General features: G+C 31.4%; 6 protein-coding genes across 6 annotated transcripts; 3 read left to right on the top strand and 3 right to left on the bottom strand.

Annotated features, from left to right (window-relative positions):
* Positions 1 to 942: 942 nt before the first annotated feature.
* Positions 943 to 3,980, top strand: LOC107186392 (arginine--tRNA ligase, cytoplasmic). Its single transcript, XM_015574247.1, has 8 exons — positions 943 to 990; positions 1,085 to 1,240; positions 1,358 to 1,583; positions 2,041 to 2,465; positions 2,541 to 2,682; positions 2,758 to 3,017; positions 3,080 to 3,272; positions 3,345 to 3,980. The coding sequence occupies exons 1-8, from the start codon at positions 943 to 945 to the stop codon at positions 3,917 to 3,919; spliced, it is 2,025 nt and encodes a 674-aa protein (XP_015429733.1). The 3' UTR covers positions 3,920 to 3,980.
* A 611-nt stretch (positions 3,981 to 4,591) lies between these two features.
* LOC107186357 (leucine--tRNA ligase, cytoplasmic) lies at positions 4,592 to 11,674 on the top strand. The gene is made up of 13 exons (XM_015574202.1): positions 4,592 to 4,636; positions 4,946 to 5,158; positions 5,249 to 5,458; positions 6,467 to 6,628; positions 7,031 to 8,174; positions 8,247 to 8,385; positions 9,258 to 9,528; positions 9,929 to 10,176; positions 10,241 to 10,475; positions 10,546 to 10,803; positions 10,867 to 11,082; positions 11,157 to 11,385; positions 11,457 to 11,674. The coding sequence occupies exons 1-13, from the start codon at positions 4,634 to 4,636 to the stop codon at positions 11,672 to 11,674; spliced, it is 3,546 nt and encodes a 1,181-aa protein (XP_015429688.1). The 5' UTR covers positions 4,592 to 4,633.
* A 264-nt stretch (positions 11,675 to 11,938) lies between these two features.
* On the bottom strand, positions 11,939 to 12,944 carry LOC107186401 (homocysteine S-methyltransferase YbgG-like). Its single transcript, XM_015574255.1, has one exon. The coding sequence runs from the start codon at positions 12,908 to 12,910 to the stop codon at positions 11,945 to 11,947; it is 966 nt and encodes a 321-aa protein (XP_015429741.1). The 5' UTR covers positions 12,911 to 12,944; the 3' UTR covers positions 11,939 to 11,944.
* Positions 12,945 to 13,624: 680 nt separating this feature from the next.
* On the bottom strand, positions 13,625 to 14,793 carry LOC107186358 (selenocysteine Se-methyltransferase-like). The gene is made up of 2 exons (XM_015574204.1): positions 14,688 to 14,793; positions 13,625 to 14,590 (listed from the first exon to the last, which is right to left on the bottom strand). The coding sequence occupies exon 2, from the start codon at positions 14,588 to 14,590 to the stop codon at positions 13,625 to 13,627; it is 966 nt and encodes a 321-aa protein (XP_015429690.1). The 5' UTR covers positions 14,688 to 14,793.
* Positions 14,794 to 15,668: 875 nt separating this feature from the next.
* Positions 15,669 to 16,429, top strand: LOC107186359 (2-oxo-4-hydroxy-4-carboxy-5-ureidoimidazoline decarboxylase-like). Its single transcript, XM_015574205.1, has 4 exons — positions 15,669 to 15,855; positions 15,928 to 16,084; positions 16,172 to 16,337; positions 16,418 to 16,429. Exons 1-4 carry the CDS (start codon positions 15,669 to 15,671, stop codon positions 16,427 to 16,429), a joined length of 522 nt encoding a protein of 173 aa, XP_015429691.1.
* LOC107186402 (proteasome maturation protein) lies at positions 16,383 to 17,442 on the bottom strand. Its single transcript, XM_015574257.1, has 5 exons — positions 17,357 to 17,442; positions 17,044 to 17,141; positions 16,898 to 16,958; positions 16,653 to 16,828; positions 16,383 to 16,552 (listed from the first exon to the last, which is right to left on the bottom strand). The coding sequence occupies exons 1-5, from the start codon at positions 17,357 to 17,359 to the stop codon at positions 16,465 to 16,467; spliced, it is 426 nt and encodes a 141-aa protein (XP_015429743.1). The 5' UTR covers positions 17,360 to 17,442; the 3' UTR covers positions 16,383 to 16,464.
* Positions 17,443 to 21,027: the final 3,585 nt, after the last annotated feature.

Genomic DNA, 21,027 nt, shown 5'->3' on the forward strand with positions numbered 1-21,027 from the left:
CAAAGGCAATAAAATGGAAACAATTTCAGACATTGGAAACTAATTTCCGACGCAACTGACTTTCCCTATAAATTATAATGTAACCAATATGAAATATAAACCATGATGATTTCTTGAAGTAAATTTTCAATTTCTGTACCTGCGAACAGAACAAACATATACCAAATTCTCTTTTACAAGATTCGTGGCAAGGACTTGAATTTTCAATTTGAATTCTTGAATAACTTGTAATAACTGAAAAAATAGGATTTTAACAAGTACATACAACCATTAAATCCAATTTCAAACAAATTCATGTGTAGTTCATTTATTTTAAAAAATTTCTCTATTCGGAGTGAGTTCTTATATAAAAAAAATTTATTGTCTGTTAAATTTTTTAAATAAATAGCAATATTATAAATATATTGATTAATTTATAGATCATCTCTAAGGACTCAATGTCAATTTTTAATTTCATATTAAAAATTAATATTATACTTAATTGTAATTAGACTGCCCAGTCAGCCAAATTTTGTCCAATGCTTGTTATAAAGTTACGGCTACAAGTTTGATGCAAGATTTGCTATAAACAACTTGCACGTACATTGGCAGCAAATTGGCAGCAACATATGCAGCAAATTAGTTTGCGTAAATCTGTTCTTGTTTTGCCCTCAATTTGATATAGCAAATTCTTGCATCCAACTTGTAGCCGTAACAACCTTATAACAGGCATTGGACAAAATTTGGCTTTGCAGATTTGGCTAACTGGGATGATTAAATTTTTAATCTATTGCAATCATGTAACAGAATCTTAATTGTTGTCTGCATTCTATCAACTTGGAGATTTTGAAGCATCCACGTGTCATACTTTTGTATGTGTGTAAATATATACATACATACACATACGTCCGAGGAGAGATCATACATATATATTGAATATATATATTATACATTTCTATTACAATGTCTGGACCGAATTTAGAAATTTTTCACAAAAGAGCAGCGGAAGCGGTAAACTATATAATTATTTTTTTATTACTGTTAAAATATTCAACTAAAAGTTGCAACACCTGTAGGTTATAATTTTCATATTTAACGATTACAGGAAATGGAGATAGCAGCTTTAAAAAAGCAAATCGAATTTTTAAAACAAAATATTATAAACAACAACTCTAAGTTACAAACTGTGTCTAAAGATGAATACATGAAGCTAGAACAGGAAAACATCAAGTTGAAACACAGGATAGCTATTCTAAAAAGGGTATGTTGTTATAAATATTTCAATTCATAACTATTAACTGAATTCAGAACTTATATTATATTTCATTGTATTCTAAATTAGTTTTAAATTATGATCTTCTTATTCATGTCCATATAGACCATTGAAACTGATAGAGCAAAAACACAGAACCAGATGAAAACCAATGTGTGTAACGTAATAAGTATATATGATACTTTGTATGATCTGTTTAAAAGAGCCATTTCTGTTGCGTATCCAGATGTTTCTAATCCACCAGTGATTGTAACAGTTAGTAATAATCAAAAATTTGGGGATTATCAATGTAATAGTGCTATGTCACTTACAAAAATACTTAGCAACAGTGGTATGACTCAATATAAGTATATTATACATATTAATATCTAGACCCCGGAGCCAGAATGTATTAAGTTACACTTTTCAAACTTTAGGGGAGAACAAATGAAAGATGCTGAGACCTTGTAAAGTTGGAAATGTTCGGTAAGAATTGAGCGAGAAACAATTTCTACCTCTGAACTATTGAATAAATTTAAGACAAGTCTCTCTATATAAAAATGGTGCAACTTTGCATTAATTCTCCTATGTGATGAACTTTACACTGCTTGGCTCGGAACAAAATATAAACTTCATATCATTTTCAGACTATTATATTAAAAACTAGACAACTTAGAATAAATAATTTTTATATTTGATACAGGAAACGTGCAAAATGTCATTTTTAAAAAAAGTAGGCTTAATACACTTTGGCTCTGGGGTTCAGGTATATTTTTTATGTTACTACTTTATTATGTATATCTGTCTAGGAAGTAAAATATCTGCAAGAGACGTTGCAAACAATATAATGTCCAAAGTAGAGGAATCCAATTTGGTTTCTAAGCTGGAAGTGGCAGGTGCAGGTTTCATAAATATATTTTTAAAGCGAGAATTTGCACAGACAACATTATGTAATTTAGTAAAAACTGGAGAAGCTTTTCCACCGTATACTAAAAAACAAAAAGTTATAGTAGATTTTTCTAGTCCAAACATTGCTAAAGAGATGCATGTTGGACACTTGAGATCTACTATAATTGGTGATAGTATTTCAAGACTACTGGAATTCTTAGGACATGATGTGTTGAGATTAAATCATGTTGGCGATTGGGGTACCCAGTTTGGAATGTTGATAGCTCATCTACAGGACAGATTTCCTAATTATTTGACTGTATCTCCTTCCATTACAGACCTTCAGGTAATTAAATGCAGTACAATTATATTATACTTCTATTCAGCAAGCACATCAGAATTAAAGTTCTGGAAATTTTAGAGTTTTTATAAAGAATCAAAAGAAAGGTTTGATGCAGATGAAGAGTTTAAAAAACGTGCTTATAAGTGTGTTGTTCAGTTACAAGCGTTTGATCCAAATATGACAAAAGCGTGGCAACTGATTTGCAATGTTTCTAGAAAAGGTAATATTTCTATAATTTAAATTAAATTGGTAATAAATTATTGTCATAGTGCGTTTTATTGTTCTTTATATACAGAGTTTGAAAAGGTATATGAACGATTGGATATTAAGTTAATAGAAAGGGGAGAATCTTATTATCAGAAGCACATGGAAACTTTAGTTAAAGAACTAGAGTCAAGAGGATTACTAGAAGAAGATGAAGGACGGAAAGTAATGTGGAGTAAATGTGAAAATGCAATACCTTTAACTATTGTAAAATCTGACGGTGGTTTTACATATGACACCTCAGATTTAGCAGCTCTGAAACAACGTGTAGAAGAAGAAAAAGCTGATTGGGTAACACTTAATTTGATACCTATAATTCTTGGGTGCAATTAAACAATAAATTACATTTGCAGGTAATATATGTAACGGATGCTGGTCAATCTATACATTTTCAAGTATTAAAGAACTGTGCAGAAAGAGCAGGCATTATAAATAGTAGTCATAGAATTGACCATATTGGTTTCGGTGTGGTTCTTGGTCAAGATAAAAAGAAATTTAAGACTAGATCTGGTGATACAGTAAAATTAAATGATTTATTAGACGAAGGTAAATTTTGTATATATTATTAAATATAACATTCCAGTTGGCTTGTATTCTAAATAATTCATACTTGTTCAGGTTTGAAAAGGGCACTTCAAAAATTAAAAGAAAAGGAACGCGACAAAGTGCTCACAAAAGAGGAATTAAAGAATGCTCAGGAATCTGTTGCTTATGGATGTATAAAGTATGCAGATTTGTCACATAATAGAAATCACGAATATGTGTTTTCTTTTGATAAGATGTTGGAGGATAAAGGGAATACTGCGGTATACTTATTATATGCCCTTACTAGAATACGCTCTATTGCAAGAGCAGCTAATATTTCACAAGAAAAGTTGCAAGAACTTGCACAAAGCACACCAATATCACTAGAGCATGAGAAGGAATGGAAATTAGCCAAAGTATTAATAAAATTCCCGGATGTTTTAATTAAAATCACAAAAGATTTGTACTTGCATCAGTTATGCGAGTATTGTTATGAAATTTCATGTGCATTTTCTGAGTTTTATGATAATTGTTACTGTGTAGAAAAAAATGAACATGGTGATGTAGTGAATATAAATATAGGTCGTATGTTATTAACAGAAGCTACTGCAATTGTCATGGAAAAATGCTTTTCGATCCTTGGTTTGAAACCAGTTGCGCGTATGTGAACGTGAACATATTTATACAAATTGTAAGACAAGAATAAAAACAGTACATTCTTTGTAAAGAGTTGCATAATAAAATTATTGCTTTCACTTTTTACGTACATCTGTGTATCGGTATTCATACAACATTAAACGCTTTATCGCTGTATAAAAAGTTTGATAACTGTGGTTACCAACGGGTCACCGGTGGCCCACCCATAGGAACACGACGACGAACGAGAATTAAATTTATTTTATGTCTGAATGAAACTTCGCATTACTAAATAAGTAAGGATTAAGGATGTGCGAATCATCCCAAGTCGTTCGTGTTTATCGCCCGTGGAAATTTTCGGGATCCTGAACAATATATACGGAAGTTGTATCGAGATCAACATTTTGTCCAATTTCGCCCAAATTTCGCCGTCCTGTTCCGAGTTCATAATTTCAGGTATATATATAGAACCAGGAACCAGGTAAAACCCATGTAAATCTCACCCCTACCATTACCTATGCCAATATTTCTTTGGCATTGCATCATGTATTGTTCATGCGCAGACTGGGTTACTTTGATATATTGATGATGCAAGCCCGCATGTACGACTCGTGCAGCACGAGTGGTTTGATGGGTCTTGTCTTACAGGCTTGCAAATAGTTTACGTCAGTCAACGTCAGCACGTAGTTACCTCTTGTTTATACCTGCAATATTCCACCAACTTATGAGTTGTTGCTATTAACAAAATGGTGATTATTATAAATTTAACTATTTGAAAAATAATACTTATTCTGTATCAGTTTCTTCAATACAAATTTTACCTGTATTCAATACATTAACGTAAATAACCTTCATACCGGCAATTTTTAACAGTTGTATTGAATAGAGTCCAATATGTTCTGAGTGACTGTCAGTTAACAGTTACTAAACATAAAGGTGTATATTCTATTGAAGTTATTGCTTCGTCCCAACAATATTTATTGTTAAATATTTTAAAAACATTATTACGAGGACTGTAAGCACGGGATTGTAACAATATGTAAATTATTTATTATTAGGTAACAGAAAGGAAAGGAACATTTAAGGTAGAATATCTTCAGAAAATTGAGAAAGATGTACAAGCAAAGTGGGAAGATGAGAAAGTATATGAAGAGGATGCACCTGTGGGAGTTAGGAAATCTCCAGATGAAAAATTTTTTGCAACTTTTCCTTTTCCTTACATGAATGGAAGACTTCATCTTGGACATATATTTTCGTTATCAAAGTGTGAGGTAAATATTTAATGGAACTATATGAAGAATATTACATATAATCCACTACATGTCATGTCAATTAAAATTAATATATACAATCTGCTTTAGTTTGCCGTTCGTTATAATCGGCTTTTAGGAAAGAAAGTACTCTTTCCATTTGGTTTTCATTGTACTGGTATGCCCATCAAAGCATGTGCAGACAAATTAAAGAGGGAAATAGAATTATATGGATATCCACCACAGTTTCCTGATGAAGAAGAGATGAAAGAAGAAGTCATAGATGACATAGTAATGAAAGATAAGAGCAAGGGCACAAAGGTAATGTAAAATATACAGGGTGTTTCACCTAACTTTGTCACTTAAAACAGTGATGAACAACTTTTTCTTTGTAGCATACCAAAATTGAAAATTCTACAATCCATACAGACTGCTGCAACTGCAACCTTAGAGAACCTAATTTATAATAATATAATTATAATATACAGTGGAGTCCGTTTATAGCGACATTCAAGGGACAGAGAAATTATGTTGCTATAAACGAATGTTGTTATAAATAGAATGAAAAAATATATAAAAAATATAGTAAAGAACAGTGGTCTGCTGTTATAAATGGTGTCAAAATAACCGGGCTCCACTGTAATTTGTAATATGGTTGCTCATCACTCATTGAAAATATTTCTGCCATATTTGAATTTCATAAAAATTTTTCCTGCAATAGTTGCATAGCGAAGGAACCAGCGTCTGGTAACAGTAGTTTTATTCTGTTAGGAGAGGTTAATCAGATACGAAGGACTCCTTTTTCTTAAATGGAATGCCATCATTTTTTATTGATTTCCAATAGCTACTTTAAGCATGAATTCAATGACCTACAACAATAAGTTTTTCAAAGTCTCTGAAGATCGTACAGACCAAATTTTCTGTCCAATTTTTAGTACCACTGTGATGCAACATTTTATTTAATCTTCGACCTTTTAGAATATTTCACTTGTTAGCAATATTGTTTGTATAATTTTTAGCAACCTTGAGAGACTTATTTTTATGGATTGTAGGTTGGTTGAATGTGTCTTTAACGTGCCTATCGGATACCGACAAAAAATTACGGCATTCCATTTAAAAAAACAAAGTCAGCTTCATATCTCATTATCTCCTCCCAATAACATAAAACTATTGCTACTATACGCTGACCCCTACAAAACTATGCAACTTTTGTTAAAAACACTTATGAAACTTTAAATATAGCATAAATATTCCAGGTGATAAATTTACATAAAACATCCTGTACAAAGTATCTATGTATTTTATATTTTAATAAGTGCATGATTTTAGAGTAAAGCAGTTGCAAAAACAGCTACTGCAAAGTATCAGTGGCAAATTATGCAAACACTGGGTCTGAAACATGAGGACATAGCAAATTTTGCTGATGCCGCATATTGGTTAGACTATTTTCCACCTCTTGCTGTGCAAGACTTGAAGTCGATTGGATTACATGTAAGTTGGGTAATTCTTTACTTTAGCACTGTTCTCAATTTTGGTTATTTCACTACATTTTCTTTTTAAAAGCTTAATTTTTTATCATTAGAACGAGAAATCAGTCGGAGGAAGTTGAAATCCATCGCTCTTACATTTCCAAAAAAAAATCTGCTTACCTTACAATAAGGTAAAAAATGTTTTAAAATGATAAGAACTGTATTATTTTTCCGACCTCCCCAACTGATTTCTCGTTTTAGTGATAAAATGAAGCTTTCTAAAAATAAAAATTGTATTGTAATAGCCAAAATTGGGAAAAGTCCCTAAAGTAAACATTTACCTTAAGTTAAACAAGAGTACCTTGTATTTTTCAATATATGTAGATTCAGTGACTCAAAGAAACAATATAAATTTTTTATTTAGGTGGATTGGCGTAGAACATTTATTACAACAGATGCAAATCCATTTTTCGATTCATTTGTTCGCTGGCAATTTCAGCATTTGAAAGCTAGAAACAAGGTGAAATATGGGAAAAGGTATACCATCTATTCACCAAAGGATGGCCAGCCTTGTATGGATCATGATAGATCTTCAGGAGAAGGAGTGGGTCCTCAAGAGTACACATTGATTAAAATGAAACTGCGAGAACCTTATCCTACAAGCCTGAAGGCTCTTTGTGGGAAACCAGTTTATTTAGTTGCTGCAACTCTGAGACCAGAAACAATGTACGGTCAAACAAACTGCTGGATTCATCCAGACATAAATTATATTGCCTATACCTTATCGAATGGAGATATCTATATATCAACAGAAAGAGCAGCAAGAAACATGGCTTATCAAGATTTCTTCAAAGACGAAGGGAAGATATCGATTGCATTAAAACTTACTGGACAAGATATATTAGGATTGCCCATTGAAGCACCTCTTACAACAAACAAAGTAATTTATACTTTACCAATGTTGACTATTAAGGAAGACAAAGGAACTGGGGTTGTTACGTCCGTACCAAGCGATTCTCCCGATGACTACGCAGCTTTAGTAGATCTAAAGAAAAAACAGCCTTTCAGAGAAAAATATGGGATAACTGATGAAATGGTGTTACCTTATGATCCTATACCTATCATTGAAATACCAGAATTTGGTAATTTATCTGCAGTAACTGTATATGATAAATTGAAAATACAATCGCAAAATGATAAAGATAAATTATTGGAAGCAAAGGAGATGGTGTATCTTAAAGGTTTCTATGATGGTGTGCTACTGGTTGGTAAATACAAAGGAAAGAAAATTCAGGATGTCAAAAAAGAAATACAAAAAGAGTTAATAAATGAGAGGAAAGCCGTGATATATTACGAACCTGAGAAAAATGTTATGTCCAGATCAAATGATGAATGCATCGTAGCTCTATGTAATCAATGGTATTTGGATTATGGCGAAAAATGTTGGAAAATGGATGCTATAGAAGGATTAAATAATCTGAGTACTTTCCACGATGAAGTAAGGAAGAACTTTATTGCGTGCCTGGATTGGTTACATGAACATGCATGCTCAAGAACTTATGGGCTTGGTAATTTTTTTGTAGTTTTGTGAAGAATATTTAATAATCCTGTTGGTCCATTTTAGTGATTATAAATTTCAGGTACGAAATTGCCATGGGATGAAAGCTGGTTAATCGAATCCCTCTCAGATTCAACCATCTACATGGCCTATTACACTGTAGCACATTTATTGCAAGGAGGAACATTCAAAGGCAACAAACCAAATGCATATAGCATCAAGTAAAGTATAAAATGTTTACACGTAAGGATTGTTACGAAATTTCAGGACTTTATCTAAACCTTACAAAAAATTGTATTACGGAAAAGTTGAACCACATTTATGGGTGCATAACTTTCCTAAATTAGATTTTTTTTGTCTGCCGTTTTTTCGGAAATGTGAATGTTCCCTTTTGGTTCTTTTATCAAATATTCATTTAAATTTATGGCAAATTTAAAGTTTATCCATTCCTTATGTCAATTTGACACATTTTGTTTTCTCCTAAAAAATGGTACATAGGTAAATTCAGCTAAGGCTATGTACATGACTTTTGTTTCCAAAAATTTGCAAATTTAATTGATTATATCTTCTTATATTCATTTTTTACCACCATGCCAATTTGACATCGAGAAACACATTAAGTTGGAAAAATGAAGAATGGATACGGATTAATAACTGGACACATGTTGCAAAAAACGCAAATAATTGGTTAAAAGTCAACAGAAGTTGTATAACATGGTGGTATATCAAGGCGTTCGTTTCAGAGACAATCGAATGCTCAATTGTCTTTTCTCTATTGCCTTTTTATATGTTATTTTTGTTTTTTTAACATATGTACAGTTGTTAGATTTGCCATGCTTTGTTCTAATGAAATATATTAAATAAAATGCTATAGATTCATTTAAACAAAAAAAGGTAACATCCATATCTCTGAAAAATGCAGATAAAGAAAGTTTGATTTTCGAAAGTTATGTACACTTAAATATAGTTCAATTGTTGTTTCATGCAATTTTTTGTAAAGTTAAAGGAAAATCTTGAAATTGAATTACAACACTTAACGCGAGACACCCGATATATCCGTTTGAACATGTACTACAATGATGACTGTATTTAGAGCCGAAGATATGACGCCAGCAGTATGGGACTACATCTTCTTTAAGGATGCTAACTTTCCAAAAACAAACATAAAGAAAGAAGCATTACAGCACATGCGACGTGAATTTCAATATTGGTATCCAGTAGATTTAAGAGTTTCTGGGAAAGATCTGATTCAGAATCATCTTACTTTCTTTATCTACAATCATACTGCAATGTGGCCAAAGCAACCAGAGTTATGGCCGAAAGGAATACGAGCCAATGGACATCTAATGTTGAATTCAGCTAAGGTAACATGAAATTTCGAATTATGCAGGGTGTCTCTGAAAGGATGGGTACAAAGTTGGCAGGAAGTGATTCCTTATGCAAAAAGAAAAAGCAGAAGTATAGAATTTGAGGTTTTCGAGTAAACTTGAATTTTTAAATTTATCTAAAACGCCGCATGTATTCGTGCTGGCTATAAATGGAAATGAACAGACGCGTCAGCTAAGCCTTTTTCAATTGCATTCGGGTCCAACAGATTTTCAAATTCGATTATCTCAGAAACGAAGCACTATACGAAAAAATTTTATTTTGCATTTTCATCTTATTTCTTTATGTAGAATAACCATCTGTTCGATTATACCAGCCGCCTTGGCTCATCCTGTACATCATGATCTACACTAAAAATGTTAAGTATTACTTCATCAGATGTCGAAATCAGAAGGCAATTTTTTAACGCTTGCTGAAGCAGTAGAAAAGTTTTCTGCGGATGGTATGCGACTTTGCCTAGCCGATTCTGGTGATTCAGTGGAGGATGCCAACTTTGTTGAAAGTATGGCAGATGCTGGAATTCTTAGGCTGTATAATTTCATTGAATGGGTGAAAGAAGTGTTGGCTTCTAAGAGTACCTTTAGACAAGGCAAACCGCATACATTCAATGACAAGGTTTTCGAAAGGTATTTATTAAGATGTTTTTTTCAATTACTTATAAAATGATTATTAAATGTATGATCTAACTAGTGAAATCAATTTAAAAATACACGATACTGGAGATAATTATTCGAAAATGCTGTACAAAGAAGCATTAAAAACAGGCTTCTTTGAATTCCAAGCAGCAAGAGACAAGTATTTACAGTTGAGTGCACTGGACGGTACAAATTGGGCATTGATTATGAAATTTATAGAAATTCAGATTATTCTTCTATCTCCTATTTGCCCACATGTATCAGAGCATGTATGGAAACTCATTGGTAAAGTGAGTATTCATTTCTGATGCAGCATTGCTTAATAAAAAGAATTCGAATAAAATGAATATTTGTTAATAGAATGGTAGCATATTAAATGCTAAGTGGCCACAGACAGGAGAAATCGACGAGATTCTTATAAAATCGTCTCAATATTTAATGGATGCTGCGCATTCGTTTAGACTTCTTTTAAAAGGTTACATGACCCCGAAGAAGGGACCGAAGGGAAAAAGTGATGTAACAGTTATAGAAAAACCTACGGAAGGTATAGTCTGGGTAGCTAAAACCTATCCTGCTTGGCAGAACACTGTTCTAACCACAATGAAGAACTTGTATCTTGTAAGTAGTTATGAATAATTTATAAATGTAATTTGAAGTGTGTTACATTCAATTATTTTACAGAAAAATGATAATAAACTACCAGAAAATAAAATTATTGCAGTAGAATTAGGAAAACTACAGGAGTTAAAGAGGTATATGAAACGAGTAATGCCGTTTGTACAAGTTATGAGGGAAAAAATGGAACTATTTGGATTGAATGCACTTAACTTGACTTTAGATTTTGATGAATTCAAAGTTCTTCAAGATAACAAGACATATCTTGAAAACACTTTGGATGTAAGCAGTGTGCCCATATCTTATACTATCGTGTGTTTCGTATAGTCATTAATTGCCTGCTTATTTAAATATAGTTGGAAAATATTCTGATAAAGTATACCGATAATGCTCCGGAAAAAACCAAGGAAGAATGTTGTCCAGGCTCGCCTTACATAAATTTTTTTAGTAAACCTGGTCTTTCAGTACGTGCTATTAATCCACAAAAATGTACTGGTTTATTTAGTATGTTTGTAAAGATCACGAATGGAGATACTGCTGCTGATGTCATCTCCCGAATATCGAAAGAAAGCAAACTTATAAAAAGTATGTAGATACTTGCTAACAGATGAGTAACCAATTATAATTTACATTAATCCACATGATTTTTGTTATAGACCCATCATCTATTTCTCTATATCATTACAGTGATCCCCTTATGGGATCTAGAACTAAACCAGCCGCTGATGATATTTTAAAAGGTAAAACTCAAATCCCTCCTCAATCTGTCTTTAATGTAGACATAGAAAACAAAATCATTAAAGTAAACATTAAAGGAACTGTACATGACATTGGTAATGAATTAGTGTACACAGTGCAATTTGAAGAAAATTAAAGTATAAATCAGACCTATAATATTTTTTCGTAAAATGAATATAAATTGTTTAAACAAATATTTATACATAATTTTTGTAATGATAATAAAATAATTTAACACAATTTATTTTCAATTCTTCATATTATAAATGAAACACTGTTTATTTGTTATACATTCAAAACAATATTACACAAAAATGTAGATACATATAAAATATCTTGATTCTTCGTAATATCATTTCATATTATAAAACTATTTACAGATTTCACAGGTATAGTACGTTTTAAATTAGCTTTCTTTGGTTTGCCATAGTTCCACCTCTGTTCGTATTTTCTTTATGTCTTCAACATTCGTTCTACAACATCCGCCTATATATCGAACACCCAAATTCAGCCATTCATCTATAAATTGATGTAAGGTAAATCCTTTTTCCTTTTTCATCCAACCTGATTCCACTGTATATTTTTCACCACTGTTTGGGTATACTACCAATGGCACAAATTCTTTTTTACAATTTCCATTAATACCTTTGAATAAAGGACTCACATTTTGTGGTGCAATGCAGTTAACTCCAACTGCTAAAATTTGCCCGGGCGAAGCTTTTTTATAACACTGTATAGCTACATCTTGGAAGTCAGACCCGTCAGCTATACTTCGTCCATCGTCACGACAAGAAAAGGACAACCAAGCCTTAATATTTGGAAATTCTTTAAGCAAAGTAACCAGTGCTTCTGCTTCTTGTTTACAGGGTATTGTTTCTATTGCTAATATGTCAATGCCGCTATCAATCAATTTACTAATGCGAGGCCTGTGCCAGTCTATAAGAATTTTTTCAGACACGGATGAGCAGTATTTACCAGTATACTCCGAAGCATCGTGCAAGCAGGCACCATATGGTCCAATAGATCCAGCGATCAATGGATTGTCATTTACAACATTTTCTTCACCTGTTCTATCTTTTTTGTATAAATGTACAGCTTCTTTGGCATAATCAACAGCTTTACAAAAAAGATTAAGGCTCTCCTCTTCCGTCAGACTCATGTGTTTAAAAAAGCCATCAGTAGATGCCTGATAAGTATTTGTAAGAATAATGTCAGCGCCAGCATTTAAAAAATCCAAATGTGTCGAAATAATAGCCTTTGGGTTTGTAGCAAGAAATCGCGCTGTCCATAAGGGATCACCATCTATTACATCACCCACATGCGTCGCTAATTGTGTAGAAAATCCACCATCCAACACTTTTATTGCTTGCATGATTTCTTTCTTCAATTATTCTGTCGATAGTATATGCTTAATCGTAAGCACGCGTAAGTATAACGAAAAATTAACTGCTTCGAATGCACGCACAACTTCGTTGTTTGAATGTTTCTGAGGCAATACTTCCTACAAGTGGCTTCACAGAATGCAGTTAATCCAAAGTCCATGACGAAATCGCAGATAAATACTAAACGGAACAAGCTTTTGAAGAGGCATATTTCAAGATTATATTCTTTTTATACCTACGTCGCGAAGACCTTGTGTATCATTGAGATCAGGCTCAGTTGTGGGTGTACATGAGATAAATTACTAATGCATGTTACGTGCCAATACATTTAATATTTCTTAAACTTCTCAAATTATATCAAACACGAATCTGATAAGTACAGTCAATATTCATTTCCAACTATCATTCACTTGACAAGTGTCAAGCTACTACAAGTGTTTTTGAACTTTATCAGTGTCAATGAGTTGCCTTTCTTGCAATATATTGTATGTCAGTGAATTATGGTTTATAGATAATTGTGTATAATTACATTGTTATAGACTAATGGAGAAATTTTTCGACAGTAACATAATATCTAAAAGGTATAAATATATTTCCAAGTAAACTTATTTATTAATAAGAATAGAAGACTTTATTTGAAGTACAAAGTAACTGCATTTAAGTAGGAAAAAATGACTGATTTTCTAATAAAATCAATCAATCTATTATCGCTTCTTTTTCTTGAAAGTATTTACTTCCTTCCTTATGGACTTTATATTTTCTGCATACATTCTGCAGCAACCTCCTATGTACTGAACCCCAAGTTCTAACCACTCTTGAATAAAACTTTCGACTGTATCACAAATTGCATACCATTTCCATCCTTCTGTTGGAGTATATATTTCTCCACTATTGGGGTATGCTATTAATGGAATAAATTCATTTCCTCCACCTTCGTTAATATTTTTTAATAACGGAGTTACATCCTTAGGAGCAAGACAATTTACACCAACAGCAATTATCTGCCCTGGTAAAGCCGTTTTATAACAGCATGTTGCTATTTCCTGAAAATTGGTCCCATCTGCTAAATTTTTACTATTTCTTTCACAAGAAAATGAGAACCATGCTTTCACATTTGGATATTCTTGTAAAAGTTCAACCAAAGCTTCTGCTTCTTGGTAACAAGGTATAGTTTCTAATGCTAACAAGTCAATACCAGCATCTACCAAAACATCAATACGTGATTTGTGCCATTGCTTCATAGTTTCATGTGATACAATTTTACCATAAGCTCCATTATATTCTGAACCATCATGTAAACTAGCTCCATAAGGCCCACAAGATGCAGCGATCAAAGGATTCTTATTGTTAATTTCATCATTTCCTGATATTTCTTTAGTGTAATCATTGACAGCTTTTTTGGCAAGATTAACAGCTTCTCGTAATAGATTTTTACTTTCCTCCTCACTTATAGACAAATGTTCCATTAAACCGGAAACTGAAGCTTGATATGTATTAGTTTCTATGATATCTGCGCCTGCTCTTAAAAAATCTAAATGTGTAGCATAGACTGCATCAGGATTTGTTGCTAAAAATCGGGCTGTCCATAAGGGATCACCGTCAATTTTTTCACCAACATGAGTCGACAATTGTGTCGCAAAACCACCGTCCAGAATCTTAATGTTCGACATCTTTTTGAACATTCCATGAAAGAAGTAAACGTGATATATTGTACATTTTAGCATTTTATTTATTGAAAGATTAAGATTCAAATCAAAATTTACATACGTTTACTGTAGATAAATCCAAAATGACTTGGAAGTTGCAACGTAAAAAGGTTGAGTTGTTCACAGTCAAAAATATAGTTACATAAATTATACCAGCGACACAACAATTTCGTATCTCCTATCAACAACTTGTAAATTAATTGCGATAACCTTTTATGTCTGTGGTAGACAGATTCGAATATTTATCGTTCTTTTAAGCAGATATATTCTGTTATGTCTGCTGTAATTTGCGATTCATTAATAAATTTATGTAGTAATGTATGTAAAGTATAATATATTTTAATGTACATTTACGTAGTTGTATTTATATAAATGAATATATGTACGTAGTAATATGTATTAAGTATATAGCGCGTAAAATAATCAATCGACTTCCTATAAATTAAAAATTTTAAATAATCTATAATCTTTTTATTTTGCTACAAAAATTATAGGTTGAAGATAAAACCATGTACATATTACGATTAATACTACTAATCAAAGTAATGTTAATTAAAGTCTTTAATAAAATTCAATATCATTTCAAATTTAACGACCTTGTATTTTATTTTTAGATTATAAAACATCCAGGAAAACGATAATGTATCGATAACATCGATTTTTTTACATAACGAATTTCAAATTAAAAATAAATCTCTATTTATGTATCCATTATTTTTATGTATATAGAAATATTACAGCCAAAATAAATATACCAACAAGTACCTGTAGCTTATTAAGAAATCATTTTCTAAACACATATAGTGATTACTGATAATCTTATGAACTCTGTGCATGCTTCCCCCTGCTGATGTTTAGGCTGTGTAAAAGAAACAGGAAGATACTTACAAATGGTCAGTGATTTATACAAGTCTTTTTTATTGAAATTTCTACCTAATTTGCATTTAAAAAGTATAGATGCATAATATATATTTATATTAGTAACAAATTGTAGGTAATTATAAAAGACAAATTAACTTAATTTTGAAACCGTCCAAGAGTTATGTGGCCAAGAGAAATTTTAAGTATATCAGAAGTAAATGCTCTGACTCCTAAACAATTTGAATGGCTTTTTGGAAATATTGTGGAACATTATCCAGATGTTACACAATATGTAGCATCTGTGAGACCATTTGTATTAGTCAAAAATCTCAAAAAGACCTTTCATGATTATTTGGATACTTTACATATTTCTGATAAAAAGAACATAATAAATATTATTAGTATATTACTTTTATACTATGTTCCTATAATGTTCTATTCTGTAGAAAAGAAAAATATATTACTTAGATATCCAGATTTAGCAGGAAGACTAGCAGAAGGATTAACATCTACAGAATCTGAATTTGGAGCAGCAAATACTAAACTTGAAGCTATGTCAAAAGAAGAAAAGAAGATCCTAAGTACTTACAATGGTCTGTAAGTAAGCAAAAGTATACTGATAATTTGATGATAACAGAATAAAAACTTATGTATCAGTTATAAATTACAGTTTTGTTATTTTAGATATAAAGCAAAGTTTCGATTTCCATTTGTAATATGTGAACATGAAATTAAAATACAAACAATTCTTACAGCAATGCAAATGCGTTTACAAAATATAAGACAGAATGAATTACAAATTGCAATGGAAGAAGTTAAAAAAATGTGCAGCAATAGAATAGATGATCTGGTATGGTCATACATATAATAAGACTGACATATTATTAAAAATATATTAAATTGAGGAGTTAAACATTTATTGTTACTTAGTGTATTCAATAATACAAAGCCAATGCCTCACATATGAAATAAAAATATTACAATATTCCAAGACTCTTTTCAATAACAGCATGTGGTTCGCCCATTTGTTCCCTAAATTCTGGTGTGTTTAATATGTCTTCAAATCTAGAAATACAAAGAGTAAAACATTACAAATTAATGATTACCCGTTAAATAATAAAAAGTAATGTGTTTTTAATACACAATCAATACACCAAATTTTTACCCTATATCTTCATCTCTACCAAGTAAAACATCCCTCATAACATTTGATGATGGCAGAAATGGAAGTCTTCCAATCTTTTCAGTAGCTTTTAATTCCATCGCTATTCGCATTGGTGCATGTATTCCTTGTATATTTCTGAGCATTACCATATTCATGCAGTCATGGTTTTTTATAAACTGAAATGGATTACAATTGTACAAAGTACCATAATGATATTACCATGATTCATAAAATTATTTTTTTACATTTTTTTCTGAAGCTTCCAAAGGATGCGAGACACCTATGCTTTGCCTTGTTGCTGACAACCTAAAATATAAGGAAATAGTATGATTAAACCAATATACTTGACTTATTTTTAAATATTAATGCTTAATAGTATATTTATTCATACCCAGAAACCATAGGACTTGACACACCATAGTTATCATTACGAATGTTGAACTGTTCATTGACAGTAGGGTTTGATATTAATGGTGACAAACCAAAACTCTGAAATGTATTAATGTTTTAATTTATTGTTCTATGGAAATACTGTAGTACTTTGTTGTAAATATTGTAAATGTTTCTGGAATATTGTAAACATTTCTTTTTATAACCTTTCACTAACGAAAAATGGTAATTTTTTGAATATACATGTTAAACTTATTCTGTAACTTATATCGATTATCGACTAAGAATCAAATAAAGCTAATACTACGTATTACCATTATTTCTGGAGTGTGTTTAATTTAATATTTTACAAAAAGCAAAAGTCACTTTGGATGAATTCACACTAATTCACACTGTTTACTGCGTTCATAAACTCATCGAAATATGACTTGACGTTTCACATGCGCAAGTCAGTGAAAACAGAAATAATGACGAAGATAGATTTCATACTTAACAATATTTTCTAGTTTCAAAACGATTTTACCAACTTAGTTAAATACAGTAGACGCTCGATAATTTTCGGTTCGTTAATGGATCACTGGAACGCCCCTCGTTCACCGTATGTATTTTTCACTCATACGTGCGCGCACCCAAAATCTGTTGGCCAGAAGAGTTGGGCAGAATTTTATTCAAATAATATATACCGGAAAGCTGCAGTATCTAAGGATATCATTATGAGTTTTAAACAGTTGATGAGATTAAATAATTGTTTGCTAAATGTCGACTAATTTAAATAGAAATACTATTTTATTAGAAAAATTGCGATTTAGTACGTTTAAACGATTAAAATCTAACGACTAAAAGTAGTGAATCTGCCATCTCTGTTGCTCAGCAAGGAAGGAACCATGGACCTAATAGGAACCATCCATAGGAATCCGTAGGTCCATGGAAGGAATGTAATACCACAGACGAGGTATAGCAGTAGACATTTCATCCAATGCATTTTTGCGGCCCACTTTTCAGGGTTACGTACCCTATTTCCATTTTAGTGTCACTACCCTCCGCAGATTCACCGTTTTCAAAACGTAGAGGTCACTAAAATCATAAGCATTTTAAGGTGTTGGTACTACAGTTTAGGTGGGCCACCAACTCCCATATGATGAAATGTGATGAAATGTCTACTTCTATACCTCGTCTGTGGTAATACATACGGTGTCGCGTTTAACTTGCATATTTTTCATCACAGAAGTGCGGTGTATATAATATTGTTTTAATAAAATATTGTATATAATATTGTTTTAAAAAACTTCGTTGATATCTCTAACAATAACGGAGTTAGTAAGGTGATTCAAAAAGTCCGTATGTACATCCAGTTCATCCTATATGTAGCTACGTCGAACAAGTGAACAAACGATTGGCGAAGAAAGCGTGCGTGTGATTGGAGCCCGTTAATTGATCAGTTCCTGGAAATTTGGCCCTTTACCTGATACACACCTTGCATGATTATTGCTACTATCTGCTATACAGGTGTTTCTGTTGTAGAATTTATACTTAGAACATGAAAAAACATTCTAATAAATAAAATTTAACCAAATAATTTGACACAAATATTTATTTTTCATTGTCTTCTACAGGACACGTTACAAAAAGTTCAACAAATTGTTCTGTTTTCAAAAAGGAAAGGTAGTAACAAAACAGAAAATGAAGATATAAAAGAAGAATACTGAATTTACTTATGTTCTCAAAGGTTTTCGGATCCAATGTATTTCTCCTTTTTGATAATACATTTAGGAACTGTGACTGTAAGTTCTTCTTATTCTTTGAATTGTTAATTATTTTCTACTGTGCAATAATTTACAATATTTTGAATATTCAATATATATTAAAAAATATATTACTTTCGACTTTATAAATATTCTTACTTTCGCGTGAACAGTTCTTCTTGTTTGTGACACTTTTCGATCAGGCGAATTTTCTATTGCAATAAGAGCTACAGTAAATTTATAATTTGTTTAAAAAATCTTTTGAACGTTATTTATATGTAATTAAAAAAATGAAACTTACGTAAAATACGATAACTTAATTTCATATTGTTTCTTGGTGGTACTAGTCTTTGAAGTCTAAATTTTTCTATTGGCTGACATAGTTCGTGCTGTCGTTTTAACAAAATGAAAATTATGTTATTTCGTCGTAATATATTCGTTCTGCAATAAAGTACGTTCATAAAATGATTCTATGTACTTTGTTTAACATTTTTCCTATGTTCACTAAATCTATGTCGACGTCTGAAACCAGAGTTGAGAGAACAGATATAAGGATGAAACAACGAATCTTGATTAAATTTTTAATTTAAGAGAAGTTATGAAATCTTCTAATTCTTGATAAATATTTTCAGAGCAATTTTCCTTGGCTGGTTTTACATCTGCATTAATTGAAGATTTGTCATTACACATATTTATCGTACCAATAAGACGGAATCCCGTCAAGTATATATTAATGTCATTTACCAAAAATCGAGGTATTCATGTACGACAAATTACTGCTACTATGTAATGATACTATACGTAGAATTCACTTTATCGTGATAAAAAAAGTTGAAATCGAATTACTTAATATTGTATAAATATGTAAGAATAGACTATAAATGTCAAAAATAATTAGGGTTACGTTACATTTCGCTTTAAATAGCTCATACCAAAATTATCACGTTCACAAATTCCACTTTGTAAAAAAGTCTTCGTTCTTTGTTGAACGTGTTGTATTTTACGGACCATGAGTTTAATTAGTTAAGAAAATAAATGATTATGCTCTAATAAATGCGACCTCTACTATATATTTTATAATACTGAAAATGTCACGATCGTCAGTTCTTTGCTATTATAATGATTATTAAATCTCCTTCAGCGTCTATATACAATACTTGATGAAAATGTAATATGAACGCTAAGGTAAAAAAATTCTCATCGTAAGGATTTTTTAACGTACCGGACATTTTAGTAATGTTACTTCTTACACATTCCTTTCTCATTCGTTTTTATATCTTTTGTATGTAATAACGAGATATAAGAATCTTCATACACACAAACAATTACCTTCTGGTAATTGGTAAATTTTTACGTATAAATTTATTTACACATCATTGTATTTACAACAATTTTATTTATTGTGAGTAATTAAATAATGAACTTGAACCCAATTAGAGTTTGGCTAGTCAAACTTCTACAGTACTGCCAGGTGTCTGTTATTTTCATTCTCTCCGTAAAGATTAATCTATTATTTCATTGGTACTATCACCGACTAGGTATAGGATAGACCTATCATCTTATGGGACTTCGTGTCTAATATTCTGAAATACCGATAGTGTAAAAAGTCAGGGATTTTCTGCTGCCCTCTACGTTATGAGAACGGTGAATTTGTGAATTACGTTAAACTAAGAAGGGACCATGGTCGTGAACGGATTCTCTTCCGTCCGTTCGCTATAAAGTAGACGTATTAGAAAGGAGTGTTGGGTTCGAATCCCGACGGACCTATATTAGTTTTTCTTCGCGTACAAAAAAGTTATTGCGTTTAATATTGTTTTTATGGATATGTATATGTATTATTATGTACATTTGAGTAAATTATTTTATTATTCCATTGTTATTACAACAGTTTAACAGTGACAACGAACGCATGCATATTTTCAAATATCGGACTAATAGTATATTTTTATTCTATATTATTACATATAAGTGAGTAATACGTATCAAAAACGTAATCGAAACACAGATTTTTATTACACCATAAACATCGCATAAAAGATATTTCGTTATATTGACATTTGTAATAATTATGGATGTTGCAAGAAAATCAATATTATTGATATTATGGAACATATAACGAAATATCACTGTAACACTTAAAAAAGTTTTAAAGTTCCATTTATATCATTGTCCTGTGCAAATGTTCATACTTCCAGCAACATTCATATTCCAATCAAAGAATTTACAGAATAAGGAAAAGGAAT

The sequence above is a fragment of the Dufourea novaeangliae genome, unplaced genomic scaffold (assembly GCF_001272555.1).
Source record: "Dufourea novaeangliae isolate 0120121106 unplaced genomic scaffold, ASM127255v1 scaffold78, whole genome shotgun sequence".
Classification (NCBI taxonomy): Eukaryota; Metazoa; Arthropoda; class Insecta; order Hymenoptera; family Halictidae; genus Dufourea; species Dufourea novaeangliae.